General features: G+C 39.3%; 1 protein-coding gene across 1 annotated transcript in view; it reads right to left on the reverse strand.

The window, feature by feature from the left end:
• The window catches only part of LOC308130901 (dedicator of cytokinesis protein 3-like), a gene marked incomplete at its 5' end in the record, with an annotated part of 45749 nt that overhangs the window by 5355 nt on the left and 27961 nt on the right, over nt 1-12433 (reverse strand). The window contains 13 exons of the mRNA XM_080497412.1: nt 1309-1475; nt 1780-1921; nt 3677-3781; nt 4021-4107; nt 6915-7063; nt 11017-11110; nt 11199-11259; nt 11355-11450; nt 11560-11586; nt 11684-11769; nt 11863-12011; nt 12114-12172; nt 12261-12361. Coding sequence (XP_080353538.1) covers nt 1309-1475; nt 1780-1921; nt 3677-3781; nt 4021-4107; nt 6915-7063; nt 11017-11110; nt 11199-11259; nt 11355-11450; nt 11560-11586; nt 11684-11769; nt 11863-12011; nt 12114-12172; nt 12261-12361 — 1323 coding nt within the window. The remainder of the gene's footprint in view (nt 1-1308; nt 1476-1779; nt 1922-3676; nt 3782-4020; nt 4108-6914; nt 7064-11016; nt 11111-11198; nt 11260-11354; nt 11451-11559; nt 11587-11683; nt 11770-11862; nt 12012-12113; nt 12173-12260; nt 12362-12433) is intronic.

The following is a 12433-nucleotide window of genomic DNA, read 5'->3' on the forward strand; positions in this document are numbered from 1 at the left end:
AGCAGTCAGAGACACTGGTGATAAGGTGTGTTACACACAGTTGCTAATTGAAGTCAGTGCAAGCTTGTAGAAGTAGTGAATACAAGACAGCACCTCTGACACAAGGCCATCTCTTTCTGAACCTGTAGTGTCTTCTCTACTGCTCCGGGATCAGACTCCTCAAATATACAGTTGGAGGTTCATATAGAGTGACTGTTGAGCAGATATCCACTCTAACAAGAAGCTAGAGGAACAATTCTCAAGAGCAGTGGCTCTTAAACGTCTTACAATGTGCACAACCTGAGAATATGTTGTGCTGTACAAGTACAGCCACTACAACCAGCCTGACTTTCTACCTTTTCACCTTGCAGCTGCAAATGCATTTTACAGTTATTGCATAGTGGCATAAATCATAGGATTTATTTTATTTCATTGACGACTCTGTTCTGCATCTTCATAAATGATTGTCTTAAATTAACTAGTTATGATAAATGGATCCCTAAAAATGTGAAACATTTCTGTATTATCTAAATTATTACCTCTGCATGATGGAGGAAAATACTATGGAAATACTACTCTGATTTAAACAACACAGGGACACCTTTGTAAGCAGGTTTCCATGGATTTTTGCAACTATCAACAGCAAGTGCTGAGATGATGAGAAATAAAGTCCAGCTCTGCATTGTTTAGAAAGCTGGTTGTTTTTAGGACATGATATATGGGTAAAGTCTTGTATTGTATCATTACATTTGAAAGTTTTCCACTTGACACATTACTTTTTCTGCTGTGATAATGACTAATAGACCTGCAGTTCAGTCTGGGAATACTCCGAGTTACTCTTACAGAGGCTGTTACACAAGAGTCATGTTTGGATGAATACCAGCTTGAATATAATTTAACCACAGACAAGAAGGAATACATGATTAGTACAAGTATAATGTATGCCTAAAATGCTAATTCAAGCATTTAAATCTAAATCATTTTTGTGTTACGTGTTTATGCTGCCAGGAAATATTGGACCAATCTGATCAAATTAAACCCACACATATCGTTGTTTTTCCAAGCTTGTCTTGTCTCTTCTTGGTTCTGTGAGTTGAATATATAAAAATTATCCACACTTGAAAGGTATTATAGGGTGGAAGGCCTTGTACCCTGGCCACCAGAGGGTGTTACACCTGCTTACAGCATCTGAAATGCTTGTTAAACCCAAAAAACAAAACAAAAAGCCATGCATGAATAAATTGCAGTTTCCAGATTTGGATCTATTTTGTGTTCTTCAATAGTGTTACATCTGAATTCGGTTTGTTTGTGAGAGGAGGCTCTCCATACCCTGAACTCATTCTCGCGGTCCTTGGGCCCCTTGTGGAAAGGCCTGTCGTAGTGGAAGCGGCTCACATTGTTTATGCGGTAGAAACTCTTGATCCTCTCAGGCACACGCTCCAGCTGAGGCACATCAGAGATGTCTGACACTGGAGTCACCGCATAGATCTGCAAGTCTAGAAGCCGAGTGTCAAGGAAATGACAGATAAGACAGACGTGCATGAATATTCACAGAGGAGGGAGAAGCAGGAGGGACAGTCATGGGAAATGCTTTCAGAGAACTGATGGGTTTTTTGATTTATTTTTTTTGTTTTTTGTTTTTTTTTAAATATCAACCGAGCCATGGAGAAGAGCAAGTAAAAATACACACGAGTTAATAAAGTTGTTTAATCGAATTTTCAAAAATGCTGAAAATAATAAAGAAATATATCATAAATATCAAACTCGTGCATTTTAGCCAAAGTGACATTTTGAGGATACATTGAGCGTCACTCTGCAGGATGGTGTCGTCTGGTTGGTTTGGATGCTGCATGGCTATAGCCTGGGGAAATTCTCCCAGCATCCTTTGCTGGAAGTCCTCAAGCCGTTCGTAGTCGTAACCTCGACAGACAAACTCCTTGTTCTACAAAGAGAAGAAGAAAATCTGCTTTACACGACTAAAGACCTGAGCTGGTTTTTAATTAGGAAGACTCTCTGCTTTCATTTGCTATTGCTTTAAGACCTGTAGTTGTATCCATGTTGTATCGAGAAAACCACTTTATTTGTTTGAAAAGTCTTCCTGACAAACAAAAGCTTTTGGATTTCATGCGGCAGTTTGTTTAGTTATTCATCTGCAGGCAGCAGAGATGTAACATGAGCTGTGGACACCACAATGTGAGATCAATATTCACCCTTTCTTTGAGCTCTTTGTGGGTGAAATACCTGCCTCACTGTGCTCACCACCTAGCCTCCAACGCTGTGAGCAGGTAGCACACTCTGGGTTTTTAGTCCTTTTGTGCCGAAAATAGCTGCTGGCTGCATCCAACAACCAACATTATCTGTCGTCACACAGGCTGCCTGCTGCTGCAGCTCCGCTCTGCAGCTCTCTGAGAGCAGCAAGAGTGGAGAAATCACACCAAAAAAAAGATGCGGAGGAGAGCTCGGCAGTTGCTCCAGGATCTTACATAATTTTATCATGACTGTTTTAACCTATAATCTTTGGAAAATATGATGTAATTGGAGATTTCTATTGCATTTTATTAAGACCAAATTTACAGTTTGACAAAAACTGGTAGTGAAACTAAAAAATAGCATTTTTTAATTCCATCATATAAAAATTATTTGTGTGTTATATTGTCTTTACCAAGCAGCATTATGCTCATGTCATTTCATTATGTAAATAAGTTTTAGATTATCAGTAAGTGAATTTATCTTGACGTCGTTACACTGATGGTTATTGTTAGCTGAATGAAGATTCCACTTCTGTGTTTGTACAGAAAAAAATGTGGTTTGTTTTTTGTCTGATAAAATATTACACAGTGTGACATACTTTAGTCCCACAGAAGGTTTTTCATTGATATTTATGCCAACATTTGAGAGCATTTCTCCATATTATGTATAATATGATACTATCTGTTGCAATGTGATCATCTTTTTAATTAGTCATGGTGTCTATATCTTTCAGAAGTAAATGGTGTAGGTCTTTTCAAGTGCAATGTGTAACAGGGCAATGATTACTACTTGTCTTGTCTTAAAATGTGTGCGTAAACTTAAAAGCACTATGAGGTGAATGCACAAAAATTCAACTTTTGAGCTGAACCTGTAACTGTAACTGAAATAAAACAATAAATAAAACAATACTGTAATTTTAATTTCATTTTCTTAATGATATATTTGGCTATTTTTTGAAATCCAGCATTGAACTAAAGATTGTGTGGTGCGGAACATTTTGATCTCTGTGGCTCATCCGTGGAGTCGGTGGCAGGTAAACTCATGGCAGTGATGGAGATGAGTGAATAAAACTTTAATCCAGGTAGTTACAAACATAATGCAAGTATACGGCAGAAGATGAGTCCGTTGAAATGGCCCGCTTTTGTTTGTTTCATTATTAGGACTTGTGACTTTGACCTGTGGATACGTGTAGTTGAGAAGTGTAATGCTTTGTGAGGAATATACTTTTATATTTACAAACTTCAGTCATTTATATACATTTATTTTAGTTTTACCAGGAAGTCCCATTGAGATGAAACATGGCCGAGCGAGCAGCTAGTTACTCTTTTCTCTTCATCTGCAGCTTCCTGTGGTTTGTTTTGCTTCGTCTTTCTGCAGATGATGGACTTCTGACCACATCAGCACAATCCTAACCGGTAAGATCATACGAGACGTGGAAACGTCTTACCCTGAGGAAGAAAGGAAATTTCCTGCCATAGAATCCCATTCTGAAGAACTCCGGTTCGATTCTCTGCTGCTCAATGATGTTGTCATAGTATGCGGCCTCCATTTTCTGTGGCACAAAGACACAAATGTGAGAAAGCCCTGATGAATAATGACTTAATCACGCACATTACTGAGTCGTCTGCGGTTCCTGCTGAGTGTGGGCGAGCGCAGGTAATTAGGACATTGTGTTTGACGCTGCACAGAGTTCACACCGACAATAACAGAGAGATGAAAATCTCAGCTCCCAGCGTCACACAGGATGTCTGTTTCATAATAGAAGCAGCCAGCATGCATGAGTCCACCTACCCGGATCCAGCTGAGGCTCTGGTAATCATATAAAGTCTCATACTGGAACGCCAGCTCTCGGCACAGAGAGATGCCGTATTCCCAGCACTGCAGAGTCAGATAAAGAAACAAGATAAAGGGTGAATTCACTAAAACTCGAGGGGTGGATTTGTTCATATTAGGGAGAATGTGCAATCAAATGTAGATTTGCAAAACTGTGCAATATCAAAAAAATTCTAATCGTTACATCTGCAAGTCGAAGATTCATTGATATCTCATTTATTTGTGCAGATAAAAGCCACCAAAATATGACCAGGAAAGAAGTGATTAATTACAGTGGTTACATACAGTATCTACAGTGGTTACATATCTATAACCACATGCGCATTCAATGAAATAAAGTACAAAACAAGTATGAATTATAACAGTTCAATAAATGTTAATAAGAATTACTCATTCATTCCCCATTAGTCATGTTGTGCTATAAATCATGAATTAGTCACAAACTCTGTAAGACTTTACTTTTTTGTTTGTCTTTTGAAATACATGATATATAATAGTCTCTTTTCTGATCTCTTCAATGAAAGTTTAAAACCTGTCGGAAAGCCTCGCCTTCAACAAACCAAATCAAGAAAACCACAGTGCATTTTCAACCCCAAAACAGTGGACATGAGTGACCCAGACATGCTGTTGTACTCAATTATCTGGATTTAATTAAGAACAAAAGTCTTCAAATTCAGTTTTTTTAAGAGACTCAGTTGTATTTTAAAGTACTAATATGAAGTAAAATTGTTCTCTCCTCAGATTTAGTTTCCAAAAGTCTGAATGTCACAAAACACAAAGATGCTTTGTCCTCAACATACTAAAATCTATATCTTGTATTTTCTGTCGTATAGGTGTTTCACCATGCTCCAATTTTTTTTTTTTTTCCAGAAGGAACCTAAAGCTCCCTTTTGGGTCACGGCACAAAAGGTGAGAATCACGGACAGCAATCGTAGCTACACAGAGCAAACACAGAGATAGAGAACCACACACTCACATTCACATCTCGGGGTAATTTAGAGTCACCAATCCACATGTTTATTGTTAGAAGTAAAAGATATTGGGCGTCATTATTAACTTTTTCCAAAAGTTGAATAAAATTGCCATGTTTCTAAACTAATTTTCAGAGTCACTTTTTGAGCAAACCCACTTTTTTTGCTTGATTTGTCTTTTGGTGATGTTTTTCAAATCTCCTCTGGTAAAATATTCAACATTTTTAGCTAAACAGATTGAGTCATTTTTAAGCTTATGTGTATGAATTAGGCCATTTTATGTAGCTTAAACCACAAGCCAGTGTAATTTATATATCGTTAATAACTTCTATTTGATTCAGTCATATGACAAACTAGTAATAACAACATTGAATGTTTATGATGGTGACTTATGTGTAATTACAAGTAATTACGACAATAGTTTGCACTATAATGTAAGGTAGACTATGAAGGCCTGCTCCTCTTTGTCTGACCACAGATCCACTGACTTGCTGGTTGGTCCTAAAACATGCAGTTGGTGTTTGTCCCGCATTAACTTTAATGAGCGCAGCAGCAGAACACTATTCCCCGGCTTCACGATAGCTTCTTCTTTTTAATAGACGCACAGCAATATAAAGGCGAGATGACTAAGAGTTCATAAAGGAGGCCACTTTCATTTGCTTCTCAGCTGCTCGGAGCATCAGGAGGGTATTGTCCTCACCGAAGCACAGAGACCGGTCCACTAATTTAATTTTGTGGATGAATACCAGCCAGGGAGAAATGATACCGGGGAGCAAATCACATTTGAACAGACATCTGACCCTCACCAAGTATTATGCTGTGTGCAAAAGCTGCACATTTGTTTTCGCAGTAGCAAATCAATATTTAGCCTCACATGATATTTATCAGGCTACAGTTACAAGGATGAGAGGTGCGTCTCTTCTCGGGTTGACACAGTGAATCATGTGATCTGCATGTTTGATTTGGCTTAAGTTTTACACCTGATCCACTTCCTGAGCCATTATGAAGATGAGAAGCTATGAATATTTATGATGAGCTCATAGAACAGCATATGGGAAGTTCACAACTTAAAGCAGGGGAAAATTAGAAAACTTTGGACAGAATCCTCCAGCTACTTAATCTTGTTCTAAATAATTGATCAATGTATAGAATACAATAGCAATTATCTTGCTCAATACAGCGGATCATCTCCCTCCAATATCCTCTGTCTCTTGTATGCTCCTTACATGTGAGAAATATTTAAAAAAATGTTAAAAACCTGGAAACTATTGTTTTTTTATGCTTTTCAGGTGAAACAGTTCAACATTTCTTCAAACACAGCAATTTGTAAAGATCATTTTTGTTGGCAGAATTAAACTACCGGTTATTAAACATTGTAAAAACCTGATTTGTGAGAGATTAAAAAGCTTCATTTCCTAAGTTAATTTAGGGCAGAATTTAATGATGCCTGGTAACTGCTGCACTGAGATGAGAACAAACAGCCTCTTCATCATGAAAAAAGGAACCAAAAAATGGAACAAAAATAAAACAGTTGATTTATGTTGGTCTTGTGCATTACAGACTCCTGATATTCATTCAATCCCTCAATGTTTTCAATCAGAGGATGCTGGCTTTCATATCCACATAAATCATAGTAAGTCTCCAGTCTGCTGCTCCCTCTTTAAAGGCGTCACCAGAGGAAGTCGTTCCAATTTGCAGTGTAGATTCCCCCCACCCCCCCGCACACACACACACACACACACACACACACACACACTCACACACACACACACACACACACGAGGTCAAAGGTCAACGCAATACACCACGAGGAGAGATTATTCTCTTAAAATCAGCAAGAATGCGTGTGTAAAAGCCAAAGCGATAAAATCGGTCACTGGCCTTGCCCTTGTTGAAGTAGTGGAGGATTTTCCGGCTGAGGTTCTCCTTGCGTTGCCACTCGCTCTGACACGGGTAGTGCAGGAAGTCCCTGAGAGGCCGGTCTTCCCACTGCAGCAGCTCCCAGTACAACAGCAGGGTGAACGCCGCCTCTGTTGTTGAAAGGGGACAGGAAAAGAAAAAAAAAAGCAAGCGGTGTGATTGCCTGCTTTGTGGTAAAGCTGCAGATGTTGAACAATCTGTGCAGTCTGGCCTCAGTGATGAACCCAAACCTTCCAGACATTTTGGGCCCGGTTTTAGTGAACAGATGGTGCATGACACAAGCCGCCCCGAGCGTGGTGACTGCGCTTCGGTGTAATGGTGGCCAGAGGTGCAAAAAGCACCTGCACATTTCAGGCCACATCAGTCCATCCCAGTCTCCATTACAGACGGTTTGGAGCAATACTCAAATTAAAATCATGTCTGAAAATAATAAAAACGCAAATGTGTGAAAGGGAGTGAGTTTTACAAGGATCACGCGTCAGAGATGGAGGCCAGACTGCAGATACAGAAGGGAAAAGATGTTAAAGTTGTATCGATCTATCTCCGTCCTCCTGCTGCGCATGCAGAGGCACAATATGTGCAGCAGCAACTTTCCATAAAGGTTTGAGATGGCAGATGGCCTTGGCGGTAACTCTGGAACCGCTAAAACAGCACTGGACCACAAATGAAACAATAAAGATTACAGATGGAGCGATAGATCAAAGATACAGAGAAACAAATGTTAAACATTTAAGATCCTTGTTGGGTTTCAGACAATTAGAAACACAACTGAGCAGATTTTCTGTGTGCAGCTCCACTGTTTGTCCTTCAAATGAGTACAAACGTGTACATTTCTGCCATACTATCCTATTACATGTCAACATGGATCTGAGATACAAGCTAGTGAATGTGGCTATAAATAATACTGCACTGAAGAAAACTATGAACAAAGCCTTTTGATATTGTTTGCAGCCCTCAGGGATACACACTGCTATTTTGGTGAGTAACACTGAAAGTAAACACTGCTTTTCCTTTGTTTACAGAAAAAAAAAAAACAACTCTGCAGGGCCCTTTTAACCCATTATGACCAGTGTTAATGTTTGTATGCAAACCTTAAATACCGAGGACATCTGTGTGCTGCGGGGTGACATAACATTGTCTATTCCCATGTGGATTAGAACCTTTTTAGAATTATATTTCTATAAATGTATCTTAAGTGCATCCAGACTGGGAGAGAGAGCTGCACATGCAAATCAATGCATTATTTAAGCAATCATGAAAGCTGATGTCATTATATAAAATACACTTCCCTCCAGGTCTGTTTGAGTTGAGTTTAGACAGCATGTGCAAAGCAAGATAAGTTGATTTAATATCTAAACTTAAATATGAGTAAATGAGGAAAACAAAAAAAGTACAGTTTTGTAGAATTGGAAAATATGAAGATGTGTTCACATGTGTTTACTTTTTTACTCTGGTAGAACAGTTGTGCATTTTCTTAAAGGTAATATTTGTTAACAATAAAATTCTCTATTTCAATTAGATGATTAAAAAAACACATCTATGAATTCTGAGAGTACAAACAAGTCATGTACAAGAGTAGCGTGTGCAAATGTTAACCTCGATTTAGATACAGTAAGTTGAGTTTGCACAAATTGTGATTGTGTTTTAATTCCACTTATGAGAGATGTGAAAAGGCTACATTCAAGGTACGGTTTAAATCACAGGAGCGCAACACTATAATATTGCTGTAAAGAAAGAGAAAACAAGGAAAAGAAACATGTGCGTGTGTGTTGACTGTTAATCTTTGCCTGCTCACAGATCTGACAAAATGGTGGAAATAATATTGTCAGTTAAGTTGGTTTGGTACTCAGTCAGTCAGCAGTTGCCAATAGCAACAGAAAGTTTAGCAGAAAAGAGAACTGTGTGTGTGTGTGTGTGTGTGTGTGTGTGTGTGTGTGTGTGTGTGTGTGTGTGTGTGTGTGTGTGTGTGTGTGTGTGTGTGTGTGTGTGTGTGTGTGTGTGTGTGTGTGTGTGTGTGTGAGTGTGTGTGTGTGTGTGTGTGTGTGTGTGTGTGTGTGCGTGCGTGCGTGCGTGTGTCGAGGAGGTGGATCGATAGAGTTCACAGTATATGTGTAAGCAAATAATTTTACCTTATTACTTTTGAACTGACCTGAATCAAAAAGGTAGTCTGTGATACTTGTCTGAAATATGCAACAATTGAGAAGAACATCTGTCCTGATTTTACCTTGTTTTGTCAGATCTTAGTGACGTTATGTTCTTATCTGCTGAATCCCAGTCATGTCCTGATTTTACTGTGATCTGGTCTGTGTCCACGTCATCATTATGTGTTATGGCTTTGTATTTGTCTATTCTGAAACTCTTTACATCATTAAATCTCCCTCTGTGGGGGTCTCATTTTGTCTGATTTTCTTGTATTTTTCCGTGTCATGTTCACCTTTAGAGTGCCTTCATTGTCTGTTCCTTAACCTTTCCCGTCTGATTAAGAATATTAATAAAGCGCAGCTCCTTGGATTTAGAACTGCTGTGGCTAGCCAAATTGTGTACGCCATATTACATCTAAAAGCCCCGACTACCTTCAATACACATCTACATACAAGTGATCTCTACTTTAGCATATAGTCCTTTGTATTTGTTTGGTGCAGGTATGTTTGAGAAGATTCCCTCACACTTTCTGTTAAAAAAAAAAAAAATAGCTGGTAGACCAAATTATGAACCACATGCTATTTTACCAGTAGAACCTATAAATACACAGACATTATTGCAGTTTATAGTAATTATCAGTCCAAAAACATGCATTTGAGGCTAAATCTGAAACACTGCTGTTGGTTCATTGTTCAAAAAATTGAGACACTGCTCTCAAATCAACTGTTTAAAAATACGAATCCTTCAAGAGCCTCTGAGTTATCTCCTTAAAGTCACAAAGGGATTTACACAGTAGCCGCATGTTGAATCTCTGCAGGACACTGAAACACGTGTTAATTATCCGCACGGCTGCCTGTTGTTGTTTTTTTACGTAAGTGATGAATAAAGTTCAATTAGTCACATTTTCCTACATTTATTCGCACAAAATAGTCAGCAGTGTTGATGGGTGTGAGTAAAATGTGAGCACTGGAAACATTTACCAAGATACACAAGTTAACAACTTGAAGTGTTTCTTGTTTAGATGACTGAAAGTGGCATTATGAAATTGAAAATGATGTGCAATTCACTTCTCTTTCTCAGTTATGACAGAAAAATGTGTTAGAAATGCTAGAATTACAGAACATAAAACAGGCTGATGGCATTAAAGACAATCAAGAAACATCCCTAAGTCTCACAGAAAGCAGCATATAATTATCTCCACCTGACATTTACCTAAGGGTGTCTCTGCACTCTTGTGTGATATTAAGCTTGCAAGCCTCTGCCAGCCCACCATTTTCTTATCTATTATCTTCCTTATCTGTGGCTGAACAACGAATCCAGGCTGAAGGAGAGAAGTTTCACCAGTTTTCATAAGATAATGCCCCAGAATCCTCCTTTAAACTGCTAAAAGTCAGCTCACTACACCGCTTCATGAAAGAAAAGCAGCAGAAAAATCACCTTTAAAGAGCCGTACACAGTCATATTTTTAGATACCCTCTTTTATTTGATGTCTGCTCATGATATAAGTGTCAGTCTGCACATGGCACCAGTTCACACACGTCTGAATAAATTTCACCAGTGAAAATGTCGCTGCTTGAAGCATCTAAAACCTGCTGAGGGATAAAAAAACAGGGTGCTGTGATTTATACCAATAAACTTTGGGAGCTGTGTAACTAGCAGGCAAAAAAATAAACTACCTGCCTCAAATGATCTAATTATACAGCTTCTTGCTGCTTGAAGCATAAAGAAAAACAGCACAAAAGATCTCTATCTCGAAATGCCTTGACATCGAAGGGACTTATAATTTTATGCGTCAAGCTCTAATCAGGCTGAACTCGGAAGCAGCTCGGATCCACGTCGAGATGTGAATAACACACAGTTTGCTCCTCTGTTTTAGCCCCTCACAGGGAAAACAGAGGCTGAAACATGCTTCCTCAGTTACCTGTGAAGTCCTCTGCTTGGAGATGCAGGTCGCACAGCTTGTGAATGTAACGGATGTACATGTCCTCTTTGTTGACCTCGGATTTGTAAAAATTCTGCATTTGAATAGAAACAGCACGTGTTGAGAAAAATGTGAAACGATTCATAAACGTGGGACAATAGAAGCTGATATTCTTGTCTCACCATGAGGTTGACAGAACCACCAATCTTCTTGTTTTCCATCTCGTCTCCTTTCATACAGTCCCTATAATGAAAATTCCAAAAAAAGAAAGTTCACCACTTTGTAACCTAAAGATTTGGATCCAGATAAGTAGGATGTGCGGGTTAATTATAGCATACCTGTAGTCCAATAATCGCTCAACAAGTCTCGTGACTGATGTGACAAAAGAGATTCCCGTTTCTCTCCAGGTCTCCTGTTCGATCTTCTCCAGCAGGCTGCAGAGACACAGTCAGACAATTCTTACTGAAGGTGGTGATCACAGGAGGCCAGCTGACAGGAATCAAACTGTGTCTTAGTCATAAATGTGAAGAGATCACACCTCACCTTGGGTACGGACCAAACAATTGGGTCCTGGAGTGTGATAGCAAAGAAGAATAGAAGTACTTTAGAAGAAAACACTTAAAGAGTGGCATTGTTCTGCATCACACATTGCAGGTTCGATGCTTACAACAGGCTGAAGAGCTCTCTGTGATTATCATCGCCTTTTCCATCCGACACCATGCTGTCCAACTTATCCATCAACTCTGCCTCCACCTACACAAACACACACACATATTCATCCAAAGGCCTGCGATAAAGAGCCGTCCATTACTGCTGTGCGCGATCTGCGTTTAGCAATGCAGTGACCTGTTTGAAGTTCCCATTTTTCCTCTGCTCCCAATCCATCATGTCGTGAAAAATTGGGATCATAATGTTTCGAACCTCGATCTGAGGCACCAGGGTGACCCCGAGGAATGGACCCATCATTCCCGGGATGAAGTGGGGCTTGTTGTCACCTGGATCAAATGAATCACATTGAGAAATAGAAATGTTTGCAAACATTTAACCCAGGCCGGTGTGTCACTGATGTGCGAATCTATGTGAAGGAATCGACCCACCTAATTTTTGCCACATGCTGAAGAGCTCATACCCCATCATAACTCTCATATCCCCGTATCTGTAAATAGATCAAATGGAATAAAAAGAGGTGTGCAAACGATTTAAAAATGAAAGGAATATATTTTAAATTGAGGGCAATGACTGACTTGTCGAGGACTTTCTTCCGCTTTGCGGGGCTGAGCGCCTCCAGCTGCAGACTGGGCTGGTTGATGTAGAGAACAGTGAGGCTGAAAAAGGAGTTCCACACCTGAAAACACACACAAACAATCAGTATATGTAGATTTTCAGTCCATGAAGTTTCCATGAAGTCCACAGTTTC

This window comes from Blennius ocellaris, assembly GCF_963422515.1.
Source record: "Blennius ocellaris genome assembly, chromosome: 5".
Taxonomy (NCBI): domain Eukaryota; kingdom Metazoa; phylum Chordata; class Actinopteri; order Blenniiformes; family Blenniidae; genus Blennius; species Blennius ocellaris.